The sequence below is a fragment of the Dioszegia hungarica genome (assembly GCF_025882075.1).
Source record: "Dioszegia hungarica strain PDD-24b-2 chromosome Unknown MKK02contig_25, whole genome shotgun sequence".
Classification (NCBI taxonomy): Eukaryota; Fungi; Basidiomycota; class Tremellomycetes; order Tremellales; family Bulleribasidiaceae; genus Dioszegia; species Dioszegia hungarica.
This window is the reverse complement of record NW_026515779.1, coordinates 1,681,843-1,696,434: the sequence shown is the minus strand read 5'-3', so window position 1 is coordinate 1,696,434 and position 14,592 is coordinate 1,681,843. Positions and strand designations below refer to the sequence as shown.

Below are 14,592 nucleotides of genomic sequence, written 5' to 3'. Positions count from 1 at the left end.
CATCATACATCTTGCTCCTATATCCAAAGACCGCACCTTCAGCTCGCACTATGAGCATCAAGAGGAAGCGAGACGAAGCGACTGCCGGTCTATCCGATGTGGTCGCAAAGCCAGCAGCCGGGACGCGAGTCTTCGTATCCGGCAAGGCAGTCAAGGAGGGGCTCAGCGCTGGGAACAGGCAGTGTAAGCTGCGTCCTCTACAACCCGTGGGTGTATAGAGCTGATACTGGCTAGCTCTGGTAGCCTTCCACCAGCAGATCCTGACGCTGCACTCTGAGCTACCGCTGACCATCTCCCATCCGACGGTGGTGGTCATCCAGCATTACCTGGACCTTTCGCCGACGTGCGACGAGATCTTTGGAACATGGCAAGAGGGAGAGAAAGTAAGCCGCACAGTTCCTTCTGTGGTGAGAGGACAAGAGCTGACTGTATTAGCGCCGGGACGAGAAGCTGGTTGAAGCTGCAATCCACCTGCTAGCACAGATTATCCGGATTCTGACGCCCTTGCCGTTCTTCCGGAATCTGCTTATTGGAATCGTGGACAAGCTGCTGGCTCCACAAGAGCGATACCATGATCAGGTGAGCTGAAAAGCGCTCATGCCCTCCTGGAGTGGAGCGAGTCAGCTGACAATTGCAGCTTAGCAGAATGGTCAACTCCGCCAACCGGGAGACAACGCTCGCCGGTCTCTCCCTGGCCGCTGCAGCGATGCAGGTCGATAAGCCTGACCCGTCCTGGAGCTCGTCAAACAGCTCAAGCGGGAGATTGTCACTTCGTCTCTGGGCAGCACTGGTGGAAGGCGGTGTCGTGAAAAATCTGGGGAAGCTGTTGATTATGCGGAAGAGGCGGAAGGACGGTACGGCGGACTATGGCAGGAAAGACCCGCTCGACCGACCAGGTTAGTTGCTCGGAACTCGCTGTGAGGTCCAAGCTGACTATCAGATATGCGTCATCTGTGCCTCGAGATCATCTCCCCGCTCTTCTCCTCCCCCGCCTTCCACTCTCACACCCGCCAGATCATGAAGAACGTGTACAGCCAATTCGAGCAAGATCCTCCCATCACCATCCTCCGTCTCCTCAATTCCCTCTGGGAGGCGATCACCGCTCCATCACCCGGCACAGGCCGAAAAGTCTCGCTAGCGCTCCTCGACGAGCGGGCCATCGACGCCATCGCCAGTCTTTTCTCCCGAGAAGAGATGGAGCCGAGTACGGGCCGGACCGTCGCTGAGATCGCCTCGTCCTTCCTTGAAGGTGTCACTACCGTTCCTGGACGGGGTGTCTGCTTTGTCGACGAAGGATGGTATCCTCGGCGACAGTCTGACAATCCGGCAGCGGTACGGATGAACGAGATGGATGATGATGAGCAGCAAATGAATGGGAATAGGGAAGATAGGATTCGGAAGGGACTGCATAATCGGATCTTGTCCAATGTGGTCAGGAAGCTGGGAGGGAAGGTGGTGGACGATAATAGGAGGGTAGGGGAGTGGGCGGTCAAGCTTTTCCAAGCGTGTCCGGAGCTTGTAGCGGGGTGAGTCCGAATCCGAAAACCGGCCGATCAAGTGACCATGCTGATTCTGACAGGTACTGGCCAAACTCGGCACTCGCTATCGAGCCCCGCCTCCACGCTCGGTGGATGGCAACCATGTCTTATGTTGGCCACATCGTTTCCCTTCCTCCCCCTTCACTCCTCACCTTCCGCCAACAGGTACCCCGCGGTACGGACCCCGACCTCGTCCCCTTCCGCCGCCTCCCGCCCGCTCTCGAGACCGTCGTCGAGTCTATTCTCCCCTCCCCACTCACCAAAGCGCACATGACCAAAGGCCTACAGCACGCCGACCACCTCGTGCAATACATGACCGCCATCACTATTGCTCGGTGCCTGCAAAAGCTGGCGGTCACGCAGGCTCTGTTTGCCCGGATCGAAAAGGAAATCGGGGACGAGCCCTCCACGTCCTCTGTCGTCTTCTCCGAGAACCCCTGGACGCGGCGCCGGAAAGAGCTCGAGATGGAGTGCCGCAGGCGTCTGCCGGAGATCCTCGTCATCATCTCTTATGCTCAGAAATCTGCCACACTCGCCCCGCCCGACGCGGATGGAGAGGTCGATCCCACCCTATCCGCCAAATCAGCCATGCTGACCGAATCGGCTTTGCGGCTGTTTAGGCTGTACCACTCGACGCTTCCCGTCGTTGCCCAAGACGCCAAGTTTGATGTCGGGCGGCTGCTCGTGTCGTCCTCTTCGGTCAAGCAAGAACGGCGGGAGAGGAAGGATGCGAAAGCGACGGCCAAGACGGGGTCGGTCGTAGATGAGACGAGAGACGGGATGAGTTCTGCAATGTCGTCAGCGGGGACAGTGGGTACTGCGGGTATGGGCGGAGGGTTCGGGTATGCCAAGGGGAATGTAGAGGGGTTTGAGGCATTGAGTCAGGTACATGTTCTGAAGCTCCTCGGCGCCGTCAAGGGGTGGCAGTGGACCAACAAGGCCTGTAAGTAACCCGCCACCCTTTGTAGCCAGGTCTGACAGTATAGCCGCCTCGCAATATTCCTACTTCTACCATATACTCCAACTCCACCTGGCCAGCTCCAACCCCACCACCACACACCACTCTACCGCCCTTCTCCGGACCCTCCTCGTCGGGACGCCACTGTACGACCACGACCCCACAGAACTCTCCATCCTCCTCTCGTCCCTGCCCCGCCTACCCGCCGAGTCCGGCGCAGCCGGTGTCATCCAACAAGTCCACTTTCTGTCATTTATCGACGACTGCGTCCGCCGGTGTACCAAGCTGCCGTATCGATATATCGACGAAGTCCTCTCTCTCATCCCCGACTACTTTTTGATCGGGGACGAAACGAGCCTGCCCAGTCCGCTGCTCATGACGATCCTAGAGCAGTGGGTTGCCAAGGTCGGAGGACAGCACATATCGAGCGAGGCGGCCGGGGTGGTAGGGAGGGTCATTAGGAGGTTGATGCTGGGTATTTTGGGGAAAATGAGGGATACAAAGTGGGTAGAGGCGTATATTGGCAAGATGGAGGCGGTATTGCAGAAGCTGAGAGCGGAGGGGAAGACGAAAGACGGACTGGAGGGGGTCGTGGCCGATATAAGGAAGGATGTGCAGGCGGTGAAGGGGATCATCACGGATGCGGTACAGCCAGAGACGCCACTGGCGGAATTGCTGGATGAAGCGTAAGCTTTTCGCTCCTCTGACGGGAATGGGACGTAGCTGATACAACAGCGAGTGGCGCAACACATCATTCGAATGGCGTCTCGTCCACGTCGGTGCGGACAGCATCCTCCCCATCGTCGAGTCCCTCAAGCCCGAGCTCGTTTCCGCCTCTGAAGGTATTCTTGCGCGGTACGCGCGCTTCTCTGCGCTCCTTCTCGCTTCCCGCACAGCTGCGGACCGATCTGCACTCCTCAGTCTTATCCAGGCTGCGCTGTTGGCCATGCCGAGCGGGAAACTACGGACCTGGGCGAAGGATGCGGTGTTTAGCGGGTCGTGGATGCAGCAGGCGTATCTGAACGCTGCGGATCATTCTTGCCGAACAGGTGAGTTTCGCTGGCCCCAGTTTTGATCGAGGATCGAAGCAGCTGACGTGGATAGAGCTCGATAGTCTCGCTACGGTTCTGAATGAGAATTCAGCGGAGGAGAAGCCGATTGCGGAGCCGTATGTCCTCGAATTAACCAAGGCGATCAATGGAGACAAGAAGGGAAAGCATATCCTCGACGTGAGTTTTGGAAATACCGCCACTCCGGACTGAAGAGGGCGTAGCTGACCTTCCAGGCATTGCACCTTTTCCACCCCTGGACACGCTTCCTCCAGCCCTCTCAAGCCGCCTCTACCCTCTCCAAGATCGGGGCCCACCCCGACCGGCTCATCGGCACGACCAAGAAGGGCAAGCCTATCGAGGTGTCTGAACGGGTCAAGCTTGTCCTGGGACAAATTGCTGTTCGGGCGGACGACCCCTCACTTGCTTTATCGCACTTCGGGATCTTCCTCGATCTCGGTATTCTGGAGCCGCTCGTCCTTCTTCTGGCGAAACAGCGGTCCGCGCGGGACATCTCGACCCAGAGTGCCCTTCCTATCATTGATCAGGCGGCTATCGAGCGGCTCATTAAGGCGGACACGGACGAGTCGAGCTCGCTCCTCCAGGCTTTGGTCCTCACGTATCCAAGTATCGCATCGACGACCGCCGTCCTCCTCGCCGCGTCGCCGGATCTACTCAAGCGGCAGTCGAGCCTTGTCGTCGTCGCTAGTCTGCTGGACATCCCTTGTGGCTCCAGTGTCCTACAAGACGCCCAAGGAATCGCTGAGACGGCCATCTCGGCGATCTCTAGCTCGAGCGCAGCGGGGACGGTCCAAGCAGCGATCGATATCCTCGTCTACCTCTCGAAGGACCAGGTCGGGGTGGTCAATACGGCTCTAGAGGCCTTGGCCGAGTTCAGCCCGTCCGTCGGGAAGCTGCTCGAGCGGCTCTCGGCCGTTCCTACGCCCGCGTACGAGCAGGGTCTCCGCCTAGGCGGGATCTGGGGCATGGCTCTGAGGTATGCTGTAAGGGTGTGCTCTGATCTGGCGCCGATCTCGGCGGATCAGATTGAAATTATGCAGAGTCTGGGTAAGTTGCTTCTGTTGGGGGAGGGAAATCAGCTGACTCAATAGTGAGGAGTTTGAAGATCGGCAAGAAGGTGGATAAGGATCTGGACGTTATGCTGGTCGAGCCGGTCATGACTGCTATCATGCAGGACCGGCTTGATGAGGCTGTTCCGCTCCAGTTGGCTTTGGCCCTGGTGGACCGGTGCGAAATCAGGGTAAGCTGCCTTGAGACTGTTGTTCGCAGTGATCGTAAGCTGACCATTCCAGGCCAGCTTTATTCGTCAACATCTCCAACTCCTCATGTCCTCGACGACCTACACCGCCCTCTCCCGCCCGTCCTCGACCGCAGCAGACCGACTCCCCTTTATCCGTCTCTACTCGGCCCTCTTCCACGCGTCCACCTACACTTCGTGTCAGCCACCATTCATCGAGCCCCTTGTACCCCTCTACAGAGGTACCATAGCGCTCTCCGACCGCCTCGTACTCGGTATGTGGCGGACTTTCGAGTCCATCCGACACATCTCGACCTCCTCTATCCTCCTGCACTGGTCCCCGTCCGGCTCGCCTTCCAGTCGCGCCTTTGACGGGATCACGTCCCTCGACTCGGCCCGGGTCCTCGCTAGCTGCGTCGCCTTCCCGCTTCGCCGCAAGATCGCTCCAGTCGGCGGAGAGGAAGCCGAGGGCAAAGAGGCAGATGAGAAGGTGTATGATCCGGTGTTTGTCTTGTCGTTGTTGGCGGCCATGATGAGTGACGAGACGATGACGGGTCTGGACTGGGTGGAGGTCTTGCGCTCGAATACGCTCGGTGTGGCGTTTTGCGCATTGTCCAGTCGGGATGAAGGGATGAGGGATCTGGCGGGATACTGTCTTGCCCAGACTATCGATATCATCAAGGTCAGCTCACAGCACAGAGTCACGATCATACCTTGTGATTCTCAAGCTGATCAATCAGGACAAACCGTTCCACGAACGAGACCAGCTCCTCCATACCCTCCTCCTCCTGCGTCACGCACTCATCCCCCACCCTTCTCAACCAGGCATCACACCCCGCCTCCCCGCCCTCCCCACCCTTTTCCTCGCGCACGTCCTACACGCCCAATCGCAGCCCTCGCACTTTCTCTACCCGCTCACTTCGCGCTTCCTCTTCCAGCGCCCGGTGTTTGATGCGTGGGACCTCCCGATGTTGTACACGTTGTTGTTGGGGGATCGGGGCGAGAAGAAGGGGGAGATGGGGATGGTGCAGGAAGTGAAGCGGGACAGAGGGTGGATTGTGCGGTTGATCAGGGATGGGACGAGGACTGAGGCGGTGAGTAAAGCTGTTTGGAAGACCTGCGTGAGGGATGAGAGCTGATCAGTAGGACTGGACGTTGTTGAAGAAACGACATGTCTGGGAGTACCTCTCGGATATGTTCCATATCAGCGTGGATATCCCCTTCCGCCGATTGATCCTTCAGGTGAGCTCGTGCTTCCTGACCTTTTCCTGATGGGTGCGGACCGAGCTGATCAACAGGCAATGGAAAGTATGGTGCAGATCCCCCAAGCCGCGCGGTCCCTCGTACACCGAAACCACCTCATTACGTGGTGCTGGCTCCAGCTACAGACAAGCCTGCTTAGCCCTCCGAGGAACGCAGCGGAAGAGCGCGGGAGGTTGGTCGGTCTTGTGGAGGGGTGCGTGAAGGCTTGTGTAGAGGGCGAGGCGCAGAAAAGGCAGGGGGACGCCGCGGCTGGCGCGAAGGCGAATGTAATCGCGGCGGGCGGGCCGGATGCGGTCAATGGGCTGAATGGAGGAGAAGAGGGCTCGGAGGGCGATGATGAGGCGGACAAAGGTGCACAGCGGAAGGGCGGACACCAGGGCAAGGCGGCGTATGAGGCCTTGAGGGAGCACAAGGAAAGGGACGATTGGCTTGTCCGGACTGAGCGCTTCGTGTGTCTCGCAGCAGAGACAGCAGGTGAGCTAGCCTCTAGCCTCTTGCACTTTGTGCAGTAGCAAGAGCATAGCTGACAATCCCAGATCTAAATCGCCTCATCCCGCTCTCCCGCATCGCACACCTCATCTCCACCCTCTCGCCCACATCAACCTCCATCCTCCTCCCTGCGCTCGTCGATCGCCTGGTCCTCCTTACGACATCTACGTCTTCAACCAATCCTATCTCGGCGATCACCGCCACCACCGCAGATCTCGACCAAGTCAAGGAAGACACCATCGTCCAGAATCTCTTTTCTGCCGGTCTTGGACTCGGCGGGCCGGAGGGCGTCAAGGTCGAGATGGGCGTAGATGTCATCAAGGCCAAGAAGGCGGTGGAGGAGCTGGGGTACAGGGCGGGGATGATCAGTGGGGATTTGGGCGAGTGGGTAGGACGGGAGAAGAGGCGGTATGCGTGGGATCAGTGGAAGAGGGGTCAGTAGAGTAGAGGCATCTAGCGCGTTAGATCTAGATGCAGATTGTTGTTGGATCTTGCGTTAAGTACTACGATAAGCTGGAGTGCCCTGATAAGATCTCAACGAACCGACCAAGGCAAGATCAGAAAGGCAAGATCAGATAGCTGTACATGCCTGAGCCGAAAACCTGAAGGTAAAAGGATTATCGATTATCCACAGCCCCCGGTCCAATCATCCTCGCGTCCGACCTCGTCCGCCGCCGAAATCGAGACCGGGACCAAGACCGAGGATGAGACCGGGGTGAAAGGGGTATATATATGTAATGTATGAACAAGTCCAAAAGCAGGAAAAAAGAAGGTCGTTGGAGGGCAAGATGGCAGTAATCGTGTTTGTCCGTTTATAGGATCAGACACTTGTTCTTCTTCTTTACGACGGGTGGCTCCAGTGCGGCGACGATAGCCTGGGAGTCAGTGATGGTCTTGTCGTTGAACATGATGGCCCTATGCTCCGCCTTAGCGATCCAACCCCCGCCCCTCGACGTCTCCGGCCCCTTTCCGCCTATCCGTTCATATGCTTATCCATCACTCCCACTTCCCCCAGTCTTCCGAGCCAACCCTCAACCCTGATCTGAAACTCGGACTCACCTCATCAAACACATTCTTCAAACCCCTCTGCGTCAACGCACTACACTCCACATACTTGACGGCCCCCACCTCCCTCGCGAGCCTCTCGCCCGCCTCGGCCGAAATGGGCCGCTGCTTCTGCCGTGCCAGCTTCTCGACGTGGCCCGGGTCTTCGCGAAGATCGGCTTGGGTGCCGACGACGAGCAAGGGGACACCGGGGCAGTGGTGTCGGACTTCGGGGACCCATTTTTCTGGCCCATCAGCGAGAGTCCAGCACAGGAGGGGTGATGACTCACCCTTGACGTTTTCAAATGACGCCGGACTTGTTACGCTGAAGCAAACCAGGAAGACGTCGGTTTGGGGGTATGAGAGCGGGCGGAGACGATCGTAATCTTCCTGTCCTGAGGGGGTCAGCTATTGCGCATACGCGTGTGAGGTATAGCTGAGCGGGATGCGCTCAAAGCCGAGGTAAATCCCTCAATTCGCCGACACGCCATCTCCACATGCTCTCCCGGCCCATCAAAGGTCGCGCAAAGAGACAGATACTGATACGAGTATCTGAGAGTTTGACTTACCGGCAGTATCGAACAGACCCAGGGTGTATGGGTCATCACCTATCATAACCGTTACCGCATCTATTGCCATCAGCTTCGGTCCTTGTGTATCAAAGCCCTCCTCGAAGTCTCCTAGGACAGCGAAGAGCTCGGTGTTTCGATGTCATCAAAGACGACAAACTCACAGTTGTCAAAGACGGTGGGAACATATTCCGAGGGGAACTTGTTGGTTGTGTATGATATCAGCAAACACGTCCTGTTGTGTCAGCCATTGGCCGAAAAGCATCCACGGGACTCTTCCCTACAGCAGCCCATCCGCCTACACTCCCTCATCAGCTCATATCCCAAGCTCTGCGCCGTCCTTTCCCAGGTTCCCATCCTCATTCCAACACCGCATCACACAACCCCATTCCGCGCCAGAACATCCCGGTCAACGAGACCTACTTTCCGACAGCTCCATCCCCAACTACTACGCATTTGATCGTCTGCATCCTGTCCTCCGTTTATGCCGGTGTGATAATCGTCTAAAGGTCGAGTTTGCGGCGAAGCTACAAGCGATAGTTTACGCTTGGACAGGTGGCGAAATGAGGTATCCGGGTGATTTCTCTCGGTACAGTCGTGGTTGCTCGCTGCGCGATTACGCTGTGGTGCGCTGGCTCTCGCTGGTGATGTATACCTGCGGAGTGTAGTATATGCTTGACTAGATAGGTATGGTGTGAAGGCAGATACAAAGGCGTATCTGAATGGGTGTGAAGGGGTGTTGTTGGTCCAGGCTCGAAGTGGGTGGGCTTTTTGATCCCGCTAATGCTAAAACCTGAAACGGGCTTACGATAAGGTTATTACAAAAAGGGGAACCGATAGGGTAAACAACGTCAGGGATAAAAGGGGAAAATAGGCATGCAAGTATAGCTTGTTTCAGATAAGCGTGGCTGAGACCATGTGGCGGGTTTCAAGCCGAAGGTATGTGGCGCTGCTACCTGCCGCTCACAGCTGGCTACGGTGTACTATACGCGGGGCATGTGTGGTTGTGATACTGCTCATGATGTCCGCAGAGTACAGCACACGTATCGAGAATCATGTAAATGGATGCGCTTGAGCGTCCTCCCTAGAAAATGCTTACAATTGCGACTGCCATTTGTATCCTTACCTCTTGCTGATTCGACGGCCAACGTAAATGACCTGCTAACAGTGAGGACTCTCTTTGCTGCATTCAGAGCTACCTCTCACCGAGGGTGCATCAATGGTGCTCTGCCTTCCAAACTCTCTCGCACTTCCCCGTTCTTCTCCTGCAGCGCTCTTGTTTCCCTTTGTCCTCTCGTTGTCTCAGTGTACCCCTTCCTCTGTGCGATACCTCCTCCCATGCTTGGCGTCAACGCGACAAGTGAGAGGATGCGGTACAGGCTGTCCTTGTCCCGATAAGTCACACAGACCCCCGTCCTGCTTGATACTACCATAATTTGCAGCAAGAACGATTACAATCATCATGAAGTTTACCCCACTACTGGCGTTCCTCGCTATCGCCGCTCCCTGCGCCCTCGCTATCTTTGACATCGAAATCTTCGCCGATGTGCCCACTCTCTCAATATTCGGCGTGAATGGCGATCGAGCATCACTCAGATTCCGCAGCACAGAAAGCCGGGAGTTTCTCCTCGTCGCCACTAGTCGAGAGATGGAGGGCACCACGAATGCCCTTCCAGCGTTGGAACCGGGCAATGCGTCATTCGGGCACGAGTCGGATGGGATGAAAGTCAACGTGCGTATCCTCATCTCTCCAACGTGCAGGCAGTGTACAAGGCAGCTGATGGTGTGCAATGCCGTATCGAGGGCTTCTCTTCCAGAGTCTCACCCGCCGGCGACCGGCCTGGTGCGTTCGTGTGGACGCTTGCGGGCCTGGCAGACAAGGGAGCCAAACCCTGTGAAGAGCAGGATGGCTTGAGGCTGGTCTGTCTGGAAGTGATGAAGGATGGAAAGCCTGTTGCCGACGTCAAGCAGCTGTGTAGATGAGGAGCGCCAGGCCGGTGCTATTGAGCTGTACACCGTAGAAGATGTAGTCTCAAATGACCGAACATGACGTTTGCTTTGCGGGGATCAGTAATGCTGAACTGCGGATGAACTTAGAGTCACCGTTTCCCCTGCGCGCGTGGGATTTCCGGGCCTCAGTCTAGCTCGCACGCACAAAGTTCCTCACTCATTCCCAGGAGATACACTTCATCCTAAGCTCTCTCCGTGTGTGGGTGTACCCCTTCCTCTGTACAATGTGCTCCTTCCGGGCTGCCTTGAACAAGGGAGTGACTTGGGCCACAAAGCTCCCACTTCAGCCTATATTACACAGTGGACACAGCGTAGCATCCCCGGCGTTGTGAATCAAAATCTGTTGGACGCGTAAAGACACCGAAACCACATGAGGCTTACATCAGTACTGGCAACCCTTGCCATTTCTGCTCCCGCTGTGCTGGCCACCCTCAACATCAAGATCAAAGCCCAAGACCCCACACTCTCGATATTTGGCGTCGATGGTGACCGAGAGTGGCTCGCTTTTCAGAGCAACAAACACAGGGAGTTCCTCCTGATCGCCACCAGCCAAGACTACATGACATACCTACCCGGATTGAAGCCAGGCAATGCATCTTTCAGGCACAGATCGGACAAGATGCAGGTCGACGTGAGTAATCTATCTTGTCGAGTAGGGTATATTGATTAGCTGAGGCTGTGTAGTGTCACATTGAGGGCTTCCCAGCGAGCAGCGATCCGAACGACGCCCGTCCCATATCCTGGAATTGGACACTTGCGAGCCTTGCCGACACGAGCGCCAAACCCTGCGTAACGCTGGACGGTATGAAGCTTGTCTGTCTGGACGTGATCGAGGTCGACACCAAGGTAGTCTTGTCTGACCGCAAACAGTTGTGCATGTGAAACTTTAGCCTATACTGCGCGCATGCGAGTCCGAGTGCACTCGATACACATAGTAGACTATACTAGAGTGATGGCAGATAGCGGTCCGATTGAATGTATCAATAAGACGTCTGCTTCTCGCTGGGGCGGATCCCACCAATCCCCCTTTCACTCTATGGTCAACAAGGGGAGGTTGCTCGAAGACGGAGAGCGTCGGCGGTCCGATCAGCAGACAACGCGCAACGCGCTGTTCGCCCTGTCCCCTTGAGCGCTGATACACGTTCGGTAACTGCACTCCTATGTCGCTTGCTATGTACTTCCCTTCTCGAACGCTCTCCTACCCCTCTTCATACACTTCACGAATTGCATTGTAATCCCTGGATTCTCCTATGTGCTAGGTAACCCTTCCCCCCGCGTCAAGAAAGGAGCCTGCTAGCTGCCCCAACACAGAGGACTCCCTGCCCTGCTTTCACTTATATACAGCCAACTTTCACCCCGGCCAGAGTGAACTTCCTTGTGACTTCAGTGACTAACACTCAAGTAAGTGGCAAATCGCAGTCGAGATGCGCCTCAGTCCTCTCCTCATTTCTTTTGCCATCGCCGCTTCAAGAAGTCTTGCTACGGTCATCGTCCATATACAAGCCTCAGATTCTTCCCTCTCGGTTGCCGATGTTGAAGGCCCGCGGAAAACACTGTCTTTTCAGTACGTCGGCGAGGAGAAATATTTGCTCGTTGGCACAGACCAGGACACATTCGGCTTGAACGATCCGTCGAGGCTGAATGCCGGCGATGGCTCCTTTAGGCACACATCGGATGGGATCTATGTCAAAGTGGGTATTAGTACTCTCTTTTGGTGAGGATACTGAAGCAAAGCTGAGGGTTCAGTGTTACATAGAGGGCTTTCCAAGCGGGGATCTCAGCTCTGATGCGGACTTCGTCGTCACTGATGGCGATAAGAACGCCTTTTCCACGGCGTGGGCGCTTGCGAGCTTGTCGGATTCGAGCGCACACGTTTGCAAGGAGAAGGGCGGGATGAAGCTACTCTGCGGGCCTCATATCATTGATAAAATCGGCAGCGAAGATTGGCTCACTGAGGGTTACGGTCAGTGGTGTACGGGTCGCTAGGACATACACAGCACTCCATACACAGCACAACTACCTCGGCACGAGCACCAGATGACAGCCAATATGTACGAGTGTGAAGATTGATTCATCCCCTGTGAGAGAGGAGCCGCTCCCAGCCCCCATGTGAGTGTACCTGCCCATTCTGATAAGTTGAGCATCTACCTCATTTAAAGGCTTATACAGGCCCGGCAGACGGCCAGATCATCAGATCATGGGCAATTCTTTCGCCACACATATCCCGTGTTCCATCGCACCCCTAGCTCGTCTCAGTGGTGCGTACCAGATTGCCACTCACCCCTCTCGCTCGAAGGATGTCGGTGGCTCTCGAGACTCCATTCAGCAGATGTACAGCCCGCTATTCTCCCTTGCCCGAGCTCGAGCGCCGATACACGTTCAGTCGCTGCTCTCCAATGTCTCTTGCTATGTGCCTCCCTTCTCGAATCCACTCCTATCCCTGTTCATACAATTCACGTACTGCATTGTGACCCCTGAGTTCTCCTATGTGCTAGGTACACCCTTCACCTTTTAGCGTCAAGAAAGGAGCCTGCCCCAACATACGGCGCTCCCTGTCCTGCTTTCACTTATATATAGCCAACCTTTTCCCGACCGAGGTCGAAATTTCTGGTAACTCAGTCTCCTTGTAAGTCAGCTAATCAACCCTGAAAATCGCTACCGATATGCGCCTAAGCCCTCTTTTCGTATCCCTTGCCATCGCAGCTCCAGGCATCCTTGCCAGCGTGATCGTCCAGATGACAGCCGAAGACTCATCCCTTACGATCTTCGGCATCGAAGGCGGGCGCAAGAACCTAGCTTTCCAGACCACCGACGACACGAAATACATCCTCACCAGTACAGACCAAGAAGAGGCGGGCATGGAGACCCGCCTAAAGTTGAAAGCAGGAAATGCTTCTTTTAGGCACACATCGGATGGGAAATATGTCAACGTGGGTATTCCTTCTTGGCAGGAAAGCGAAGCGCAGCTGAGGTCATTTAGTGCCGGATTGAGGGCTTCCCGAGCGGTGATCTCACCGCGAACAAAGACTTCGCGGTCCATGTCGAACATTACCGCGAAGTCTACACGACCGCATGGAACCTTGCCAGCCTGTCGGACACGTCCGCACAGCCGTGCGCAGAAAGGGCCGGGATGAAGCTGGTCTGCGGGGAACATTTCAAAGCTGGCGGCGGAGACGGAGACGGAGACCGCCCGCCTGAGCTGGCTGGGGGCGCCGCTGGTCAGGGGTGTACGCGTCGCTGATATTGAGCACTTGTACCCCTCCCTGAGCTGTCGATCTACGTAGCAGCCAGTATGTAAGGACAATACGTATGCCCCGTCTGACGGCAAGAGGACATGCCTCCTCTGTCTCTCCACACCGCTATCGCTCACAGAAGATAGAAAACCTACAGCCGCAGCTTCCGGGACGGCGCCACACTTGAGCAACTGAGCCGTCGGCCGTCCTTTCGCCGCACATACCCCGTGTTTCATCGTACCCCTAGCCCGTCTCATTGGTGCGTCTAGATCGCCACTCGTCCCTCTCGCTACCTCGAAGGATGTCGGTGGCTCTCCCTTCAGCAGCCAGCCCGCTATTCTCCCTCTCCCCTTGAGCGCTGATACACGTTCTGTTGCTGCTCTCCTATGTCGCTCGCAATGTGGCTCCCTTCTCGACCGCGCTCCTATCTGTCTCCATACATATCAGGTACTGCATTGTAACCCCTGAGCTCTCCTATGTGCTAGGTACAACCTTCACCCCACCGTCAACAAAGGAGCCTGCCCAAAAATAAAGCACTTCCTGCCCTGCTTTCACTTATATCGAGCCATCCTCCCCCCGCCCGAGTCGCATTTCCCTGTGACTGAAGTAAATAACACTCAAGTAAGCAACAAACACCCGGAAATCGCAATCGACATGCGCCTTAGTCCTCTTTTCGTATCTCTTTTCATCGCCGCCCCAGGCGCTCTGGCCCTCATCGTTCAGATGAAAGCCGAAGATTCCTCCCTTACGATCTTTGGCGTCGATGGCCCGCGCGATCACCTCGATTTCCAGGGCAAGAAGGCAGAGGACTACCTGCTCATCAGTCCGGACAAAGACCCCTTAGGGAACAAATTGAAGGCGGGAAATGCCTCTTTCAGGCACACAACCGGTGAGAAGCATGTCGACGTGAGGCCTCTTTGGTGAGGTGGCCACCTCACAACTCCATTCCAACATATAGGGGTTTTTAAGTTTGGCCAGCACGCTGTAGGGGTTCTTGAGCTCTGACTAAGGTCTCATATGGTAGGGCAGTCCCGCCCCATCTCAACGATATCATTTATACCCATTTGTATATTGCTATGCATGGCAAACGATGTAATAAAGTGAAACACACCCAAAAGTCGCGGCTCAGCGAACTTGGTGCGAAATGCGCGAGTGAGGCGATAAATGCCGTCATTTGTGGC

General features: G+C 56.1%; 5 protein-coding genes across 5 annotated transcripts; 4 read left to right on the top strand and 1 right to left on the bottom strand.

Annotated features, from left to right (window-relative positions):
* Nucleotides 1-50: 50 nt before the first annotated feature.
* Nucleotides 51-6,997, top strand: MKK02DRAFT_41151 (putative nucleolus protein; the record flags this gene model as incomplete). Its single annotated transcript, XM_053091461.1, has 16 exons — nt 51-183; nt 235-383; nt 436-579; nt 638-896; nt 941-1,526; nt 1,580-2,481; nt 2,525-3,182; nt 3,232-3,545; nt 3,601-3,725; nt 3,782-4,613; nt 4,658-4,806; nt 4,859-5,485; nt 5,544-5,897; nt 5,950-6,045; nt 6,102-6,540; nt 6,603-6,997. 16 exons carry the CDS (start codon nt 51-53, stop codon nt 6,995-6,997), a joined length of 6,162 nt encoding a protein of 2,053 aa, XP_052942617.1.
* Nucleotides 6,998-7,367: 370 nt separating this feature from the next.
* Nucleotides 7,368-8,638, bottom strand: MKK02DRAFT_20499 (CELL division control protein 42; the record flags this gene model as incomplete). The annotated part of the gene is made up of 6 exons (XM_053086266.1): nt 7,368-7,430; nt 7,615-7,844; nt 7,890-7,994; nt 8,169-8,228; nt 8,333-8,403; nt 8,592-8,638. The coding sequence occupies 6 exons, from the start codon at nt 8,636-8,638 to the stop codon at nt 7,368-7,370; spliced, it is 576 nt and encodes a 191-aa protein (XP_052942616.1).
* Nucleotides 8,639-9,630: 992 nt separating this feature from the next.
* On the top strand, nt 9,631-11,060 carry MKK02DRAFT_30567 (uncharacterized protein; the record flags this gene model as incomplete). The annotated part of the gene is made up of 4 exons (XM_053088080.1): nt 9,631-9,900; nt 9,930-10,143; nt 10,565-10,809; nt 10,863-11,060. The coding sequence occupies 4 exons, from the start codon at nt 9,631-9,633 to the stop codon at nt 11,058-11,060; spliced, it is 927 nt and encodes a 308-aa protein (XP_052942615.1).
* A 542-nt stretch (nt 11,061-11,602) lies between these two features.
* Nucleotides 11,603-12,248, top strand: MKK02DRAFT_30566 (uncharacterized protein; the record flags this gene model as incomplete). Its single annotated transcript, XM_053088079.1, has 3 exons — nt 11,603-11,869; nt 11,925-12,141; nt 12,190-12,248. 3 exons carry the CDS (start codon nt 11,603-11,605, stop codon nt 12,246-12,248), a joined length of 543 nt encoding a protein of 180 aa, XP_052942614.1.
* Nucleotides 12,249-12,841: 593 nt separating this feature from the next.
* On the top strand, nt 12,842-13,419 carry MKK02DRAFT_30565 (uncharacterized protein; the record flags this gene model as incomplete). Its single annotated transcript, XM_053088078.1, has 2 exons — nt 12,842-13,108; nt 13,159-13,419. The coding sequence occupies 2 exons, from the start codon at nt 12,842-12,844 to the stop codon at nt 13,417-13,419; spliced, it is 528 nt and encodes a 175-aa protein (XP_052942613.1).
* Between the last annotated feature and the right edge of the window lie 1,173 nt (nt 13,420-14,592).